This window comes from Hippichthys cyanospilos, chromosome 18 (assembly GCF_059441005.1).
Source record: "Hippichthys cyanospilos isolate Australia breed blue-spotted pipefish chromosome 18, RoL_Hcya_1.0, whole genome shotgun sequence".
Taxonomy (NCBI): Eukaryota; Metazoa; Chordata; class Actinopteri; order Syngnathiformes; family Syngnathidae; genus Hippichthys; species Hippichthys cyanospilos.
This window is the reverse complement of record NC_142386.1, coordinates 8,292,956-8,312,130: the sequence shown is the minus strand read 5'-3', so window position 1 is coordinate 8,312,130 and position 19,175 is coordinate 8,292,956. Positions and strand designations below refer to the sequence as shown.

The 19,175-nt window shown below is 40.0% G+C and overlaps 2 protein-coding genes across 4 annotated transcripts in view; both read left to right on the top strand.

The window, feature by feature from the left end:
* Window positions 1-10,045, top strand: part of ncor1 (nuclear receptor corepressor 1) — a 42,899-nt gene extending 32,854 nt beyond the window's left edge. The window contains exons 31-46 of the mRNA XM_088440760.1: window positions 14-323; window positions 431-646; window positions 1,088-1,288; window positions 1,668-1,817; window positions 2,513-2,686; window positions 3,439-3,574; window positions 3,758-4,221; window positions 4,558-4,671; window positions 4,797-4,945; window positions 5,039-5,256; window positions 5,811-5,954; window positions 6,028-6,173; window positions 6,609-6,662; window positions 6,793-6,987; window positions 7,866-8,042; window positions 8,123-10,045. Coding sequence (XP_088296886.1) covers window positions 14-323; window positions 431-646; window positions 1,088-1,288; window positions 1,668-1,817; window positions 2,513-2,686; window positions 3,439-3,574; window positions 3,758-4,221; window positions 4,558-4,671; window positions 4,797-4,945; window positions 5,039-5,256; window positions 5,811-5,954; window positions 6,028-6,173; window positions 6,609-6,662; window positions 6,793-6,987; window positions 7,866-8,042; window positions 8,123-8,325 — 3,051 coding nt within the window. The 3' untranslated portion in view covers window positions 8,326-10,045. The remainder of the gene's footprint in view (window positions 1-13; window positions 324-430; window positions 647-1,087; window positions 1,289-1,667; window positions 1,818-2,512; window positions 2,687-3,438; window positions 3,575-3,757; window positions 4,222-4,557; window positions 4,672-4,796; window positions 4,946-5,038; window positions 5,257-5,810; window positions 5,955-6,027; window positions 6,174-6,608; window positions 6,663-6,792; window positions 6,988-7,865; window positions 8,043-8,122) is intronic.
* Window positions 10,046-10,560: 515 nt separating this feature from the next.
* Window positions 10,561-19,175, top strand: part of zswim7 (zinc finger, SWIM-type containing 7) — a 43,851-nt gene continuing 35,236 nt past the window's right edge. For 2 of the 3 annotated variants that reach the window (XR_015868662.1, XM_088441738.1), the window contains exons 1-5: window positions 10,561-10,675; window positions 11,378-11,399; window positions 12,116-12,218; window positions 16,562-16,666; window positions 18,352-18,458. Coding sequence is in view for 2 of the 3 variants with exons in the window: in XM_088441738.1 (XP_088297864.1) it covers window positions 10,600-10,675; window positions 11,378-11,399; window positions 12,116-12,218; window positions 16,562-16,666; window positions 18,352-18,458 (413 nt within the window). In the remaining variant the exon portion in view is untranslated. Of the gene's footprint in view, window positions 10,676-11,377; window positions 11,400-12,115; window positions 12,219-16,561; window positions 16,667-18,351; window positions 19,128-19,175 lie in introns of those variants that run through there. The other variant, XM_088441739.1, reaches the window with a different exon arrangement.

The following is a 19,175-nucleotide window of genomic DNA, read 5'->3' as shown; positions in this document are numbered from 1 at the left end:
GTGTTTCTTCTAGATTCACTCTCTGAACCAACCTACAATCAAGCACAATGTTAAGTCCTTAATCACCAGTCCCAGTAAGCTTCCCCGTAGCTTACCCCATCTAGAGGCCATGGAAAGAAGCAAGTACGAGGAGAGCAAGGCAGTGCGCCACACCTCGGTGGTTAACTCGACCACCTCCGTCCTGCGCTCCACACATCAGGAAGCTGCAAAATCTCAGCTCAGCCCAAGCATGTATGAGGATGCTAATGCTCGCAGGACCCCTGTCAACTACAGCTCCAATTCTGTGACCAGAGGCTCGCCCATGCTGGGTCGCTCAGCAGATGGTATTCGCCACATATATTTGATCTTGATTAATTTGTTTTTTACAATACTGATGAAATTTCAGTTCTACCTGATTTACAATGATCATGTGTACCTCTCACCCACAAAGGGGCAAAAGCGGGTGCACATGAAAGAAAGAATGCCATGACACCCACGCAGAGGGAAAGTGTCCCGGCCAAGTCCCCGGTGGCGGGTGGGGATCCCAGGGCTTCTCACAGCCCCTTCGACCCTCACCACAGACCGGTTGTTCCAGGGGAAGTCTACCGAGCCCACCTGCCTCCACATCTAGACCCCAGTATTGCCTTCCACCGAGTGATTGATCCAGGTATTTCTTTGAAACTTTAGCGGTCCTCTTTTTTTTTCTTTCAATAATGTGCCCTCCTGTAAAATATGTTTTCAACCAAGTATTTATTATAAGCATTATTTCTAGCTTGTCCACGTCACTTAACAGCAATTCGTAGGTTTCCATTGACGTCCTTTCCCATGTTTGTGTACCGTGAATAGTAAAAATCTACAGATAATGGGCTCCTCTATTAAAACGAATCGGCTTAAAACAAAACTTTTTCTTTTATTGAAAGAGAGAAGCTCATTTCAAGCATTCTGTTTCTGTTTTTATTTTATTTTTCCCAAATCTTTTGTCAGCCCATTCCTGTTACATAAAAGTCGGTAATGGTAATAATCAAAAGCTGCAAAAATTGTAGCGGAACTGAATAGAGATAACATGGATTTTAATTTCTTCCTCCCTGCATTTTCTACTGTGTTGCAGCCTTCATGTTTCCCAGACAGCCATCTCCAACTGGCTACCACAACACATACCAGCTTTACACCATGGAGAACACGCGGCAGACCATCCTCAATGATTACATCACTTCTCAGCAGATGCAAGTCATCCCCAGGCCTGACATGGCCCGAGGGGTGTCACCGCGGGAACAGCCTGTTTCTATCCCCTACCCAGCTGGCGCTCGAGGTAAGCTTCTCCACCGGCTGGCCCTTTCTTGCCTGTAGAAAAGTCCCTGGCTGGGAGGGGCTCTATTTGCGTCGCTGTTACGTGGTAGTGGCTACCTTTTGCAGATGTCCAGAAGCAAATGACCTCGACACATTTTGCTTATTTTAAACGGTGACTGCAATTTACCTGGCTCTGTTTAACAATTTATAACTACTATGCCAAGTGGTTGCCTCACTCATTTACTATCTTTAAATGATGTTGCAGCCCCGCTTACCTAACCATTACCAAATGGGAGCACTGGCAAATGATGGTGATGGGTGTATGCAGTGCTAATACATTGAGGAATAAATGATTTGGTTTTTATTGTTCACCATTGGCCCTTTGCTTCTGTCTGTAAAAGGGATAATTGATCTAGCCCAGATGCCTCCAACTATCCTGTTGCCTCACCCTGGGGGAACAGGTACTCCCTCTTTGGAACGTATCGCCTACCTCCCTGGAGCTCAGCCCCCTTTCACTACTAGGCCTTTCAACCCAACCTCCATATCGCCAGGTGAGGATTCCCTCCCCAATACCTACACGCCATGTTCCCTTAATTACCTCCTCGCCACAATCTTGTGTCCCTTCACACCTCTAATGGCGTGCAGATCTGTACAGGGGATCCAAGGTCAGTTATTTCCCATCCAGACCAAGTGTAAGCATAAGTCCTCAATGATCCAGTAGTGGTCACACTTGGTATTAGCATGCATCTCTACTTACATATCCAATGACTAAGTGGCTGCGGGCCACATCCAAAAATAGTAAGCACTACTTGCCTGGGCTTTATTCAGCCAAAGCATTTAAGAAGCTTCCTGCAGAAGCAATGCGTTTTGCAGAAATATGAGAACAGTAAAAGTAAAACTTGTAGCCATTAAGGACATTTAATTTAATGAATGTATCCTATCTAAAATGTCCAGGGATTTTATGTTTATACTCAAACTTGGAGCTTGTGTCTTGACATGACAGCTGTGCATATGAACAGCTTCCCAGACATTTGAACTGTTAAAAAAAACACACACACACCCGGTTCTACAAGTTATTTTTCATCCCTGCAGGAAGCTTCATGACATGAACTTTTATGATATTCCTTTTGGCTAATGATTTAATACTTCCTGATTTAAAAAAAAGAAAGAAAAAGTAACAAAAGAAAAATGACATTTGCAAAAGGTCCTGACTACATTTTGTGATGTTGGTTAATGTTATCCATAGGTCACCAAGCCCACCTTGCTGCTGCAGCTGCCGCTGCTGCAAGTGCAGAGAGGGAGCGGGAACGTGACCGTGAGCAACAGGAGAAGGAGAGGGAAAAGGAAAGGGAGCAGCGGGATCGAGAATTGCGAGAGCGCGATCGGGAAAGAGAACGAGCCAATGATTACATTCGTGGAAGTGAGTATTTGCTAATTATTAGTAAAACATCCATCCATTTTCTTGACATGTTTATTAAATTAGACTTGATCATAGCTGCTCTTTTGCTTACTTGTGTAAATATATAGAGCTGTCAAGAGATGAAATACATGTGAGATTAATATATGTAATTAATTAATCCAATTAATGTCTTTTTATTTTTCCCTAAATATTTCTGAAAAAAAAAACCCTCAACCATATTTTTTATGATGTACGTAGTTACATTGTATTATTTTGGCGATCAAAAGATTGATATACAACATTAAAAAAGTGGCTTCGGTCATTTATTTCTAGTTGTAAGCATTTACCCTCTGCTGTATTTGGAATGATTCCCAAGTGCTTGTTTCAACCATCAGAAGGAATAGTGCTGCTTCATTTAACCTTTCTCAAAGGTGCCTTAAACACATTTTCCAAAGTTAAATTTACCAATCTTCGGATCAAACAACTCATATGTTCCTCTATTTTTAGCTCAATCAATTATTATTAGCTCAATCAAAAGAAACCTGATGCGTTAAAACAAGTCTAATCATCATACAGAAAGCAGAAAGTTATGGTGAAAAATTAAAACAACGCCATTAAAAAATAACGCTTGAACCACAATTGTAATTAATCTGTTTTTACACCTATGTTAATGTTTTATTTTTTTTTTTAATGCTCTTTGCTTTTAAAGATAAAGGCAGGATACTGCCGCAATTGCAGTCTAATTAATGATCTAATGTGTATTTTTTGATCAGGTGGAGTTGAGCAACCAGGCCGGCCAGGAAGTCGTGGCTATCAACATTCTCCTTCCCCTTCACTAAGAACGCAGGAAGTGGTTGTTCAGCAGCGACCAAGCATATTTCAGGGCAAGAGCGTCATTACTTCTCTAATGTAAGTCGCACATGCTTGAGCTGGTCTTGATTATACCAGCACACCTCTGGCTATTTTTTGACTTTTTATTTTTTTTATTTTTTATGCTAGCATTCCATAAACGATCAACTCATACATCTAAGATTCATATTGTGATGTAGTGGTCACCCTATTAGATGTTATTTAGACATCTTTTATTTTTAGGCCTCATTCAGCAGCAGCAACAGCAGCGGCCCAGAGTAACTCTCGCTACAGTACTGCAGCTGATGCACTGGCAGCTCTGGTGGATATTGCAGCCTCTGCCCCACCTGTAGATGTGGCCAAAGTAAAGGAGACCAAACGGGATGAGCGGGATGACGAACTATGCTCAGCAACCCGGAGAACTGCGAGCCTCTTGGAACAGCAGCAGGAACCGGACCGGCGATCCGTGCCGTATGGTGCTATGGCCCTTCCAGGCGGGAAGCCTCACCCAGCCTACCCCGAGGGTGTTAGCGTTAAAGATAAGGGGCCGCAAACCTCAAAGTTGCGCATTGAGGAAGAGCTTCGAACCCATGGAAAAACCACCATTACGCCCGCTAACTTAATTGACGCCATCATCACCCGAAAATTAACCTCGGAAAAAGACTCCAGAGAACGAGGATCTCAGAGCTCTGACTCTTCAAGTAGTTGTGAGTATATGAAAAAATGACACATATGGATTTTGTAGGCTAATGCTGTTGCCAATTTTTGGCAGGAAAAAAAAAGATTGCAGATTAATCAACCGAGCGCCCTTGAGTACATTTTTAAAAATTCAAACTATGGTCTGTCAGAAGGCTTGAAACTCGCTTGCAGTATCTCTTTTTTTAATAGTTGTCATCAAAATAATTCGTTTTAAAAATGATAATAAATAAGATACCATCTGTTTTAACCCAATATTTCATTAGGCATCAACATGTATTATCAGTTGAGATGAGTATAACAGCATTTGTACTTTAGCTCATTTTTGTCTTTGTTTTGCTATCAAGTGTCTTCAAACCGGTACGATAACACTGGTGGAGCGGCTATTGAAGTGATAAGTCCTGCTAGTTCCCCAGCACATTCCCAACAGGAAAAAACAGACGATTGCCAGCAGACGGCAGGTATGGACAAGTCGATGACAATATGCAAACTTGCGTTTATACGTGTGTCATGTGTATGCTTTCAAATACTAATTTCAAATCGATGCATTACCTCACCCTGACTCTTTTTGCCCAAACCTGATTAGCTGGCATGCGGGTTTATGACATGAGTCGATACCGGTCATCGGCAGAACCACCGCAGCCCAGTTCGCAGCAGCCTCCTTCATCCCAGGCAGACACTTACTCCCAAATCCCCAAGACACATCGGGTCATGACTTTGGCAGACCATATTTCGGTAGGAAACCTCTGTGACTTAACTGGAAAATTGATTTACTAAGAATATTAAAATGAACCTATTTTTTTCATTCTTCTCTTATGTGCTATGCAGCATATTATAACCCAGGACTTTGCCCGGAATCAAGACCCTCCCACAGTTTCTTCTTCAGCCTCTGCCACATTCCAGAGCACCATGCCATCTATGTCTTCATCGAATCGAGCCAAGGTGCCCAGCCGCTACAGCCCGGAGAATCAAATCCAGGCACAACATCACCATCGTCCCCCCAGCAGGGTTTCTCCAGAGAACACCACAGACAAACCCAGATCCAGGTACAGAAACAGTCAAAATACCCGAATCACCGGAGTGAGTTAAAAGTTAGCGCCGGAGCCAGAGGAAAAATCGATTTTTAAAATTGTTTGATTGATAATATTTTCATCGAACCGTCGCCAGAACTACGTATTGCAAAAGGTGGTAAACGGAAAAAAAAGGATATCACAAGTTTGTGATCATTTCCAACAAAAAGTAACAGAAATAAAGTAGTATTTAATTGGTACACAGTGTACCTGGCATACTGCAACAGTTGCCGCAAGTGTTCAAATTTGAACCAGCGAATCACAGTTGCTAACCGCTTAGCACAGATACATTTTGATGGTATCTAATAACCTATATGGGTAGAAGGTAATAGTGAGTATTCACTCACTTCTATTCATGCTCAGCGTTAGTTATTTAAGATATACAAATATGTAAAATGTATTTTTTTCGGTAAAGGGCGTGGGGGATGTCAATTATTCAATGGAATACTCAATAGGATAATCGATTTGAAATGATCCGAATTATCAGGCGTAATCGCGACACTTGCCTCTGATCTTTGTCCCCATTCCAGGCCCGGTAAGTCTCCAGAGAGAGGTGGAAGACAGATGGAGAACTATGAACCCATCTCACCGCCACAGAGTTACCAAGGCATGGAAAAGCAGGAGACCAGTGGGCCTGCACCACAAAGACGAGAGGCGGACACCTCGGAGATCAGGTACTTTTTCACTCTTCACAAAATGAACACATCTGCTTATCTGAACCCTAACTCTTTATTTGTTTGATTCAAGGAGCGACTCGCGGTCGCCAGGCAGTGTCAGTTACCTGCCCTCCTTCTTCACCAAACTAGAGAACACCTCCCCAATGGTGAAATCCAAAAAGCAGGAGATCTTCCGTAAGTTGAACTCCACCTCTGGTGTTGGTGATTCTGACGTTGGTAAGTGGGGCTTTCTATCTTTATTTTGGCTTCTCAACCACATTGCATGCCAAAAGTCAAAACTTAAGTGAGCTTGAATGTGTGTCCGCGCACGTCCTTTGTTTTTGCTACATGGTGTGGACCAACTTCCAGGTTTTGCAATCTTTGTGAGGTCCTCTTGGACTTGGTTGAGCCCACAAATTCAGACCTCTTTGAAGGTCAAGCTTTTCGATTATAGGCTTAAATTGGATCTTATTTGAGGTTAGATTAAGTGTTAGGAAATGCGTTATTTCAATGAATGTCCCCACTGTGATTGGAAAAAAAAACATTGTGTGTGCATGTGCCTGGCGTGTACCATCTTGAAAGGGGCTCTATCTTATTTTCAAGCTCATCAACCATGTACAGGACTTACATGTATGATTTTGTGGTTTTACAACAGCTAATATTGTCTTGCAGGAAATGCTCAACCAGGCACAGAGATTTTCAACTTGCCTGCTGTTACCAGCTCCAGTAAGTTACAAGGCTACATTGAAATGCAGCTATTATAAATAATCCATCCATACATCCTTTAGCGGTCGTGAATTGGTCTTGATCAATATTTGTCATTGTGAAGCTTATTTTGTTGCACTTTGATTCCTAGGCAGCATCAATCCTCGGAACCACTCTTTCAATGACCCTGCCAGTAACTTGGGCCTAGAAGACATCATCCGGAAAGCCTTAATGGGTAACTTGGAGGACAGGCCGGAGGAGCACCAAGGCGGCGTAGGTGCCATCGGCAACACATCCAACGCAAGCAGTGACTCCCGGCAGGAGGCCAACCCTTCGCCAAGCATAGGTACATGCTAACTGCTAATTCTTAATGATTGATAATCAGGAATGTTAACTCGAGGTCAGCATGCATTTTATTTGACAAAAAAAGAATATCTAAGGGGTTTTCCTTGACTTCTGATTTCAAAACGAGTTCATCCATCAATCTGTTTTATATGAGTTGATTATGCATTTATAGCTTTATATTTCATTGCAGAGCCAAATGACATAAGTTTGACGGGGGTGTCAAACAAATTTACAGTTAAGAGTCCTGTAATATGTTCTGTTCATCCATCAAATCAAAAAATACAACCAAGATCACAGGTGTCGAATTCCAGTCCTCGAGGGCCGGTATCCTGCTTGTTTTCCGGTTTTCTCTGCCCAACACACCTGATTCAAATAATTAGCTTATCATTAGCTCTGCGGGAACTTGAAAAGTATCCTCTTTATCTAAATCTGGTGTGTTTGAAAGAGAAGCTTCAAAAACATGCAGGAGACCGGCCCTCGAGGACTGGAATTCGACACCTGTGTCGTAGACAGTACATTTTTTCCACAAAATAGGGCGGTTATTATGATTTACTTGTTTTACATATCGGTTGATTAATTTTTAATCAGTATTTTTGTCTTGTAAAATTCTGCATCAACCTAAAAAAAAAATTCGTATGAGTCAGCCACTTATTTTTTGCATTTAGAATCATTTGTTTATTTAAAAAAAACTATTTTGAAAAAGTAGCTACACATGAAATATTTGATCATTTAATTGTTGATAAAATAATTTAAATTGCATCTATTAAAGGTGTAGGATGTAAGAAATTAATTTTAAATACACGTTTCTACTATTTGTTCTCAAATATTTGCCCTGACATGTTTTTTCAGTAACAAAAAGCTTCTTTACCACACTCACAGCGAAGCAGAAGCAGGGCAAAGCCAACAGCCGTAAATCCAAGTCTCCTAACTTGGGTCAGGCCTACTCGGGAGGGGACCGCCCCTCCTCGGTGTCCTCCGTACACTCCGATGGAGACTACCACAGACAAACACAAGCCCAATCCCAATGGAGTTGGGACGACCGACCTTCGTCGGCAGGTGAGTCAATCATTCCCATTTACTGTAGCTATGTTCTGGTATGCTAACATGTCATTTTGGTACTGTCGTTCTCTTTCCAGGGTCCATGCAGTTCCCATACAACCCACTGACCATGCGCATCATGAGCAGCACGCCGCCCACCTCCATACCATCCCCCTCCATACAGAGCCAGCAGCAGCAGTCACAGCAGCCGCTTCCTGCCGGAACTCCAGTGGGCCAACCGCGCGTATGGCAGTCACTGCTGTCAGAGCAATACGAGGCCCTGTCGGACAGCGATGACTGAGCCCGGCCCGCGTGAAGGGATCAGAAAGAGGCCCCACCCCAGGCGCATCTCTCTCACTCACCTCCCAAGACACTGAAGTGTCAAGCAGGACGGTGTCCAATTCTTTTCTGGTGCTATGGCGCCCCCAAGCTGTAAGCTAAGTATACAAGCAGCCGACTGGGCTCTCCCAAACGAGACTCACTTTTGGTTCGGAAGCGTTTACCCAGTGTCACCTGAAAGTAAGCCGGATTGAGGGGACGACTTGTGATTTAGTGAAGCTGATATATTAAAAAAAAAAGAGAGAGAGACGGAGAGAAAAAGAGTGCATTTGTTTAATTTCTGTACAGCTAAAACTCATCTTCAAGAAAATCATTGTATGTAAATAGAATAACCTTTTTGCAGTGTTTTTCTTAACTTGATTATTTCTCAATTTTAACGTTGCTTTTAAATGGATCCACTGTAATGCTAAGTGAAGGTGTGGCACCTTTAATGCAAACCATTTTCCCCTTCTTTATCTTTTTTTTTTTTGCTCATGAGAGACAACGGAGGTGGTTTCTTCCTGCAGCACGTTATTGGACATGCACTGCTCAGATTTAATCCGTTTTGCTAAGTGGCTGTGTTCACATTGTGCAGATGTGTGGTTTTCCACACAAAAATTGGGTGAAGGTCACCTTTTTCTAGACGGGAAAATCTTCAAGGCAATTTGTGAACACTTGTGAAAAAGGTTCCTGGGGCCTGTCTAAAAAGTGAAGTTAGCCAAGATGGCCGCCTCAATAGAGCTGAAAGCTAACAGTCAAAATTGTCTGCCCAAAAAATGTCTGTTCAAATCTGTCTGGAATCATCCATTTTGTGCCGCTCCTCCCACTTTTTTTTGTTTTTTTGTTTTGCCATGCCTTGTGACTTGAGAAAAAAAGGCAGCTTTAACTAATTTTCTCAGATAATCTTTGATAGTGTTTGTTTCTCTAGTAGGTTTTGTAATACTTTTCAGAAACAATCCAAACAAGAATGTCTTTCCAAATTATGACCCACTTTACCAAACATAATGGTCTGCACCATTTTTGCACTTTTTGCTTCATAACTATTGATAACAAAAGGCGTACTACCTGCTGTCTGTAATATATTCAAGAGTAATTGGCAATATTTTTCAGTGTTTATCCCATCACTCACAGATCTTTTTGTCTTTTCACTGCTTCTTCATTGAGGGATCCTTGCTAATAGTTACTGTAGTTTTGAGTACTTGGTACATTATTATTGAGATTCCAAACTTTGGCAACTTCCATCATGCTAAATAACGGGAATACAATAAACTACAGAGCCCGCAAATGTCATCTTCAACTTTCACTTTGCCGTTATCAAGTCTCTTTGTGTTCTTTCTACCGTTCATAAAACGTTTCAGTTTGTTGCAGCACATGTTCGGATGTTTCTTTTCTGAGAGTTTCCACGTTTTGTTTTATGTCCTGTTTGGATGGGATGGTGGCTGTTTACAAAGCAATGGCGGAAAATGTTTACAAACTTGAATTTGAAAAGAAAGCTGACTTGAAGCTGAAAAGAATTAGAGCATCTTTTCAAGCTAGAAAACCCGCGTGACTTCTTTAAGTTTAAACTTGAAAACTCTTATCCACTTTGATGTTGAAATGCAATGATTGTATGGCACAATGTCTTTTAGTTGGCTATTACAAGAGTTCAGACCAATCAAATAAAGTGGTTCTTTTTTTTTCCCCACCACAGGAAATTACCAAAACTTGTAGCACTGCTCTTCTTATTGAATGTGGCGTCGTTATTGGTCATTGAGGCGTATAAAAGACTTTAAATATACATTACTCACAATACACATTACATTTGCTATCTTCACGGTTGCAAATGAGAATCAGAACTACCATACATGATATAAATAAAATAAGAAAAGACAAGGTATTTGTCACCCTTATTAAAAGATTGGATTGGTTAAGGCTTCGTTATTTTTCATGAAATGTAGGCTACTGTAACTTGGTAAAGTAAGGTATATACAAGGTAGAGGTATACGTACGTCGCATGATACGACAAAAACAAAATTATTTTGTTTTATCATATTCATAATTAACGTTTGCTATTATTTATATCTTAGACGTTTTCATGCATTCGTTCAAATCCGGGTTTCGTCGCCGCCATAACAACGCAACCACGGATTTAATCATGAATGAAATTATACGTATGTCCATGAACTAAACACCATAACTTTTAACCGGAAGTCTTTTACCGGAACAAGTACCTGATTGGCTAGATAACTTCCGTAAATAGGCATCTTCGTGCGACAAAATGCCCGCTGTTTTACCTGCAGTGGCAGAACAGCTTTTCAAAGATATACGAAAAACATATCAAGAAACTACTCTAAGTAAGTTGACGGATACATCTAATGACTTTATTGCATTTAAAAAACAGCACATCAGTAATAGCTTCGCGGGCTAACTTGTTCGTTCCAGTTTTACTTGGACTCATTTGGCATACATTGGCCTAAATGGTTTGTTTAGGATTAAAATGACGTTTTCGGTTTGACTTGTTTAGTGCCGCACGCGTGAATACAACCGAGTCTGAATTGTTTTTTGTTTTTTTCATTGATATGAAGTTTTATGTTTTTTACCACTAGAGGACGCTGCTGCATATCTTCCATTCATTCAATGGTTTACTTTCCCCCATTGGAAGAATAATAGTGCTTTAATTCACTGAGAATAACTTCATGCGTCCTCAATTGAATGACACGAATGGCAGTCATTTTAATTAATTTATTTATATTTTGCGTTTGGTAAGAGAAAGACTTAGAATATACTATGCTAAACTATTGCGCTCATGTTTCTCTGTGTATTTTAGTATAAAACATAAAAGCTGAGAATAATATTCTAGTGAGGATAATCAGCTATAGATAATGGTTGGATTAACGTACATGCTATACATATGAAGGGTAATCTTTAGCTTTTTACCAATGGGGGTGGATATTTAAAATAAATGTACCTGGATAAAATCAGCTAAAGATGATAATTGTGAATTTGTCACTATGAATAGCAATATTGTCATTTTCTTGTTTTTGTTTTTTTCCCAGTATCTGACGACTTGCTAATTGCGTAAGTATCAATTTTCCTGTTCTAATCCTGGCCAGTGACCAGTCTAGAGTATACCCACTTGAAAGATATCTCTTTGGAAGTCTTCTAAGCAGGCGTGAGAAGCCACGGTGAGAAAGACTAGAAAAATACTGAAACACAAAGTCACACTGATGCTCCTAAAAAGAAATTCCCATCATATTTTTTTGAACTATCACAGTGAAATGATGCTCACTGCTTACGTAAAGTACGGAACCACATCCTGTCTGTTAGTCAGCATACTTTGGTTTGGCTGTTCGTCATGTTTTTCCTTCATGAGAAAATCTTCCCAAAATTGACACTGAATACATGTCTAAAGCAACAAAACATTTATAAGGCAGACAACATTTTAGTATGTCACCGAAACTATTTGATTTAGTCATTCCATCCTACCATTTCCTGTAGTACTTACCTCTTCAAGGTTGTAGTTGAGTTGGAGTTTATCCCAACTGACTTTGGCGGCTCGGTGTTCTGCACCTTGGACTGGTCACCTGTCAGTCACAATGCCCATGAAAAAATAAAAATCACAGTCAAATTTACTTGGCTTAACTTTACATGCATATTTTTGCAATGTAGAATCTGAAGAGATGCACTATTGCATCATGCTGCCCACCTTTGAATGATCAAAAGAAGAAGTGAGCAGTCCTGTACACAAATACTGCTTGATTGTAACCTTTTGTCTTCTTTTTCTTGTTTTGCAGGCTGAAGTTTGTTTTTGGGCCGTGTACAGTACAAGCTTTGGATCTAGTTGACCAGCGCTCAGTCACCTGTTTGTCATCCCCCAGTGGACGTAAGGCCTTCCAGGTTGGTCATGCATATGCCGCAAGAATGTTTACCGTTTAGCCATTTAGATCGATATTTTTTGTTACCAATGGTTTAGCACTTAGTGTTCACCGGTCATTACACTAACCATGTCCTGTCAGTTTACGGTTATACTAGCTAGTTAGCGCTAAGTTAACAGTTTTTAAGGTCCATAGTCCAAATTTACATACTCACTATGAGGTAGCAAGGCCGCATCAGATGTCAGCAAAGTAACGACAATAAATGAACAGGTCTAGTACATGCAGTCATTTCTGGGTTCCACTTCACGTGCAATTGGGCCGGACGTTGATATCACGCATTCCGACTCGTACGTGAAAATTTAAATTCTGCCCCCTTAAATCAATAAATAATACAAATATTTGACGTTTCTTTTCAGTTTGTTACTATATCCAATGACCACCCATTCATCCACAGCTCTGTAATTTAGTTGTTTTACTTTCGATTTAGAACACACCAGCATATCACGCAACAGCCGACTTATAATTACCTCCTCAAAGAATATGAGAGAAAAAAAAAAACAAAACAACTAACAACTTGTTTGCATAGTATGTGATGACAAAAAAGAGGCAATCCGCTTTGGTTGTGGTCATTGTGACCACATTTTCCTGTCAACTCCTTCAGGTCTCCAAAACAAATGGGAGGAACTATAAAAGTAAAATGCTGCTAAATCCAGAAGTGCATTGTGTTTTTGGGCATGGCTTTACTGCGTTTTGTTGGGCTTGTTGTAAATTATCTGTCAATCCAAGGCTCTGACACTCATACACTGCATCCTTTGGAGCTGAAGAATGTATAATAATGTTTGACATTACTTTCAGTGCTGAATTTTTGCTCACGGGCTCCTTCCAAGTAATGGTTTACATTTTGTTCATTCATACAGTGTAGAATCCGATTCAAGGGCAATGATAGTTTGCAGAGAAGGGATGTTGTTGTAGTGCTCCACCTTTGGCAAACTTTCTCATGTTTTCTTTATTAGAAATGCATGTGAAAGGACTGTAAGAAGCGCAACTCATTTAAGATATGACTTAAACGTGACAAGCAAAGGTGGGGGGGGCCCTCTGGGGCCCTCATCATGTCTTGCACAGAGACACTGCAAATGAAATAATTGAGAATTTCAACTAAGATAGTATGCAGAGAATTTGTCTTTATGTTACTTTCTTTGTTTCTATTGCCATTTATGCTCATTTATTAAACAAAGAACTCGAAATGAACATTGATCTTCCTGGAAATGGTATAATGTGCTGTGTGGGCTCTCTTGGCACTGTGTCAAATTTTGAAATAGGAGTTGATACATTAACCGCCAACTTTCCTGTTAACACATTTGCGGGTCTAAGAAATTTTGGTTTGTCATTGTAGTACACACCCTTGTTTCCTAAGAGACAATGAATAAGGCATGAGAACGTGACATTTCAGTGCTGGGATTTTTTATTATTTTTATTTTTACCTTGTCGCCTTCAAACATTCAGTGACCTCATAAGGAATGTTGCATTGCAGAAGCCCACCCATTCATTTTATATATCATATATCGTCATGTAAAAATGTGTTTCTCTTGGTGTATGATGATGAAAAAGGGAAAATCTCTTGTGGTTCTGGTCATTGTGACCCACATTTCCTGTAAACTCCTTCAGGTTCCCGAAATAAAAACGAAGCCTATAAAATGTGCTGCTGAATCCAGAATTGCATTGTATTCTCTTTTGAGCAGTTTAGTTGACTTTTGATTGGTTTGAGGTAAGAATAGAGTCCCTCTGTTAAAAAAAAAATGCTTTGCGTTTTTTTCCTTTCCCCTGATTCTGGCTGATTAAAAAAATGTCAAGCCTATCGTAGTAAAAATTGTTGACGGTAAAAGATGCTGGAAGCGTGGTGAGAATGCCAACTTCAAAATGAATGTAATTTTACCAAATAATATATGGACTTAAATGCCTTGTTATTCTTTTATTTTGGTTGTCCCTTGCAGCACTTTGTGGCCTTCTGCAACTGTTTCCCCGTCTCCCGATATAAACGACACAACATTGTTGTAAAATCACATTTGATCACTGTCTCAAGCAGCAATTTTTTCTCATGGACCAATATTTCTGGGGAGGGATTTCTCCAAAACCTATAATTCAGATTTTACGCAAACAAAGACACACAAAGCACCACAGTTGTTGTCCCATTTGTTTGCTGAGCACATGATCATCATTTCTCCCTGTAGAAATTTAAAATGAAATCCGCCTACTAGAAAAGGCCTCTAGATCTTGATGTTGTCAAGTTAGCTGGGCCTTGAAGCACGTTTATGAGTCTCGTGATGCAAGAGAGCAGCATGTTGACGCACGGCCCAGGCTCTGCGAGCATCACAAAGGCTCCCCGAGCGCTTTGGCTTTCCATGAAGCCCTGTTTGTGTTGCGGTTCTTGCGGACAGAGCGACGTCCAACATCCTGGCCCTTGGGCCGATGATGGCTTCCCAAGAAGTGTTCCCACGAGAGCCGGATTTTCAGGCGGGGACAAAGCTGAAGCTTTAACTCTCAGCGCTCCCTCCGCAGCGATTGAAAAGCCGCGCTTGATCGTTCCTAAGAAGGCCTGGCCGCCTGCCAGGCAGGAGTTGCAGGCGTAAACTGACAAGCTTTACTGTGTGAGGCCCAGCAAAGCCACGTGATGTGTGACGCTGGAGGTGAACAAACTCAACCTCAAGTGTGAGGTGGGTTTCAACCATTGCGGCTCTTTTACGAGCATTTCCTGGCCTGTTCTTCTTAGTCTGTGTCATTGTTTCCTTTGCGCCTAATTTATAACGCAGTGTCACGTGGAACAAATGAGGTGTTTATCCCTCTGTAGGTCACCAGGCAAGCTAATTTATGGATGTCCCCGAGAATAATGGAGGCTGCTCTAGTATCTCAGGAGGTGTTCATTATTATGTCAAGCGGCTCTACAGAATGAGGTGCTGATCATTTGTATGTGTGAAAATGGGCTCAAACCAGCTTGTGCTAGCAAACGTGGAAATGCATCTCCCCAACATGCTAATTTGCAACGGTTCATTTTGCGCATTAAATAAGGACATTATTCAAATAGACGTACTCAGCATGTGCTTTCTATTTTATTAATGCAAAAATAATGTTACACTTTTAAATTGCACAATTAAAACTCAGGTTAATGAGACCCTTAAAGTGATACTAAAGTTAAAATTTTGTCATTTTTTTTCCTTGTGTAATTGTCACAGAGCTACAAAGTACATTTATGTTATGTTATGTTATGATGAAAATAATATGTAAATTCACTCAATTATGGCTCAAAGGCTAATTTCCATAGGTTTGCATAAGGAACATGACACATATAAAGCAACTAGGTCCTGACCGATTAATCGGCTGGCCAATTTATGGCCTTTCAAATATTGGCCAAAAATAATCGGCCAAATAGTCAATATTTACCGATCGTTTTAAGGTTTTTATCTTCGTGTAACCATTTACAGGAGTTGTATACAATTAACAGTAGAGTCATATTTATTTCACATAAATCTCTACCATAACCATGGATCATTAAATGTATATACTGTATAGTATCCTTACATTTGTTGATGAGATCATTCTGTGAACCTATCATTCCAAACAAAGCAAATCTTAATTTTTACAAACAAGGAGTTGGTTAGAAATGCAAGGACGTTGTCCAAAGAATTGGCCTAGATGTCACTACTTTACACTCACCTAAAGCCGCTGTGTTAAAAAAAATAAATTAAAAAACTGGCAGGTGGTCATTAGACAAGGAGGCACATCATGTTTGAATATTCATTATTTCCTCTGGTCCTCCAAGCAGCTTTGGAGATGACGACATCAGCCGATGTAACCTTAGCTGGCAGCAGACCCAAGCATCTTTTATTTATTGCCCTGAGAACATTTATTTTGATATTATGGATAAATATACAAAGATCAAAGTTTTTTATTTTATGTATTCACCCATGTGGCTCCACTGAAAGAAATACTCAATGCAGTTTTAAATGGAGATTTTATTTCATAAGGAGGGGAAAAAAAAACTACCTGGACCTCTTTTCGTTTTTGGTAAGTGTTCAGCATAATGGAACATTCAAAATCATCGGTCAAAGTTTCAAGCTCATTTTTGAGTTATTTTTAATCTTGACATTCGGCCATTGCCTGGAGTTGGGGAGCCACCGAGATGCAATAAAACATGTTTTTCTTCCTGCCTTTCCATACTTACACTGTGTTCACTAATCCACTTTGGTCGTCCATGAGCATCCAAACGTGGCTCAAGTTACTCAATATGAAGTTGCATAGAAGAAGAAGTGCTTTACATCCATGAATGGTCAGTAGTAAAGTTGCGTGTATTTTTGCACGTTTTTCTTGCAGGTTACAGGACGCTCAGGGAGTTTGTATACTTGCTTTACATCCTGCCACTACTGCCCGTGTCCTGCCTTTGCCTATACGGTTCTCCGACGGAACGAAGGCTTGCTGGTGAGGAGCTCACAGGAAGACGCATTCATTTCAAAGCCAAACCAGGAAAGCAGATGTGATATAAATCACAGGCTACGGCTCATCTTATTTAGGCACATAGCTGTCTTAACAACTATTGTGTCTCGTCATTCAGCCGTGCATCCTGTCAGAAAAAAAAAGAAAAGAAAAACTATGCAATCTCTATAAGTGAGACAAAGCAGAACAGAAATGTAGACAACAGATGTTTTGTGGTTAGGTCATATATGCACCATCACTTTTTTTTTTTGTGCTCGGCTTCCTTCCTTTTAGTAGGACTAGTGCTATCAAAAGATTGACAAAAGAGAGATTCATGACTTAAGGTATGTTATTAATTGATTTAATTAATCAGATTTCAATCTTGTGAGGTTCATTTAATAGACATTTGTAAAAAAAACTATAAACAAAGATGGAAAAAATGCATTCATTTTTTCTCATGCATGAGGAGAACAGAGAAGGACTGCACGATTACAATTCTGCTGTATTCTGAAACAGTCTCTCTGAACCTGCTCTTTTTCAACAATGAAAAATTTGAGAAACATCTTTAAACAGAATTCTTTTTTTTTTTTTTTTTTTTTTTAAATTTAGATACATTGTGTGATTGTGGCAGCAGACGTGTCAAACTCATTTTTATTGTGGGCCACATTGTAGTTATAGTATCTGTCAAAGGGCCATTATGACTGAAATCATATAAAATTTCGGTGTGTTAGTCACACTTCTAAGTAATTTTGAAATCAGAGGCCAGTAAAACATTTTCAAAAGGGGGATTGAGGACAAAAAAAAAAAAAAATTCCCCACCCAAACATTTTAAAAGTTGAAGACAGCTTGCAAATTTGGTATTTTAACCAGAAACGTGAGGTCAAATCAGCATTTTGCTATAGCTTGCTACATTAGCATCTTTATTGCTGTAGTTAGCTATGGCTGCAGCCGCAACTGGGTGCTTTGCATTGATGTGGTAGGCTAAACTTGAGCTGCTTTCTTACAAAGAATGCATATCACTTTACCTTTATAAGAGTTGCCAACTCACATATTATTCCATTTCCATTTAATTTCTTTCTTTTTCTTTTAAAAATATTAATGTTTTAACTATGACCGTAATTAATGGATTGATTGATGTTCATTTGTTATTTTGACACTCGTACTTCAAACACCTTATGTTAATGGTAATGTACAACCCTGCGATTAGGGGCTTCGCTCCCTGTCCTTCAATCCCATTTGAGTTGAAACGGCTTAAAGAATGTGTCCACAAGTAGCCCGGAGCTCTTGAACACTGACTGATCTCATTTCAGTGATCCGTCAACGTGGTCACACCTGCTCTCACAGATCTGCACCTCTCACTTAGCGCAGCAGTACAACTGCATGGCATGTTTTGCGGAAGCATTATTTGTTCAATCAAACAGGTTTTGGATAAGACCTCCTGAATCATCCATTTATCCGTGTTTCCAATATTACAGTTTGCAGCATTAAAACATTACACAAAGGCGACGAGCGTGTTTATACTTTTGACAAACACGTCAAATACGCAGAGTCTCAAGTTCAAGGTTACGACAATCGCTTTCAGAATTGTTGCAATGTTCTTCTCACATGAGCTTATTTTACTGGAGGTCTCTGAATGTCTCAAGTGGACATGGCCGCGACTGTGATGACTGTCTCGTGTTCTTTTTTTGCAGTGCAAACACATTCTGGCCGTGTACCTGTGTGAAGCCATGGGTGTGACTCACGCAAAAAGTGTGTCGGATGAGCAGATGACGGCGTTGCTCAGCGGGAGCTTGTCACTGTGAGTCCACTTTGACATTGATGATGATGATGGAGGACACAATCCCTTTTATTTTTATTTATTTTTTTCCTTTTTTTCAAGATACCATTTTTTGGGCCGTGTTTTAAGAGTTCCTTATCTGTTTCCAGGGAAACATCTGTTTTCTGAGGTTGCGCGTGCGTTATTTTTAGCTCCCTCGTTGGGAAATTTTAAGATTCTGGATGTTTGTTTTCCCCTTTGACGAGTACGTTTTCTCCGTCCACATACTGGATATAAATATGACTTCCAAAAAAACAATATAAACATGGCTTTTATTCACCAAATATTTGACCACAAATACACACAGATTGCACCTGTCTGTTGAGACTGAAAAGTTGAATCATGACACAACAGCAACATGTGCTAAAGGTCAACAGTTCCTTTGTTGGACTACTTATGTCACAAAAATACATAAATTTGCTGTATTGTCCCCACAATAGTACATATTTGTGTGTATGTATAAATATATATGTATATTAAAGATGTCAAAAGTAATAGAGTGATATGAAATTGACAACTATTTTAATAATAAAGCAATAATTTATCACAGGTGGCAAACTCTGGTCCTCGAGGGCCGGTATCCTGCATTTTTTCAAGGTTTTTGTCCCCAAAACATCTCTTCTAATGATTAGCTCATCAGCAAGCACTGTAAGCACTTGAAAATAATATATATATATATATATATATATATATATATAT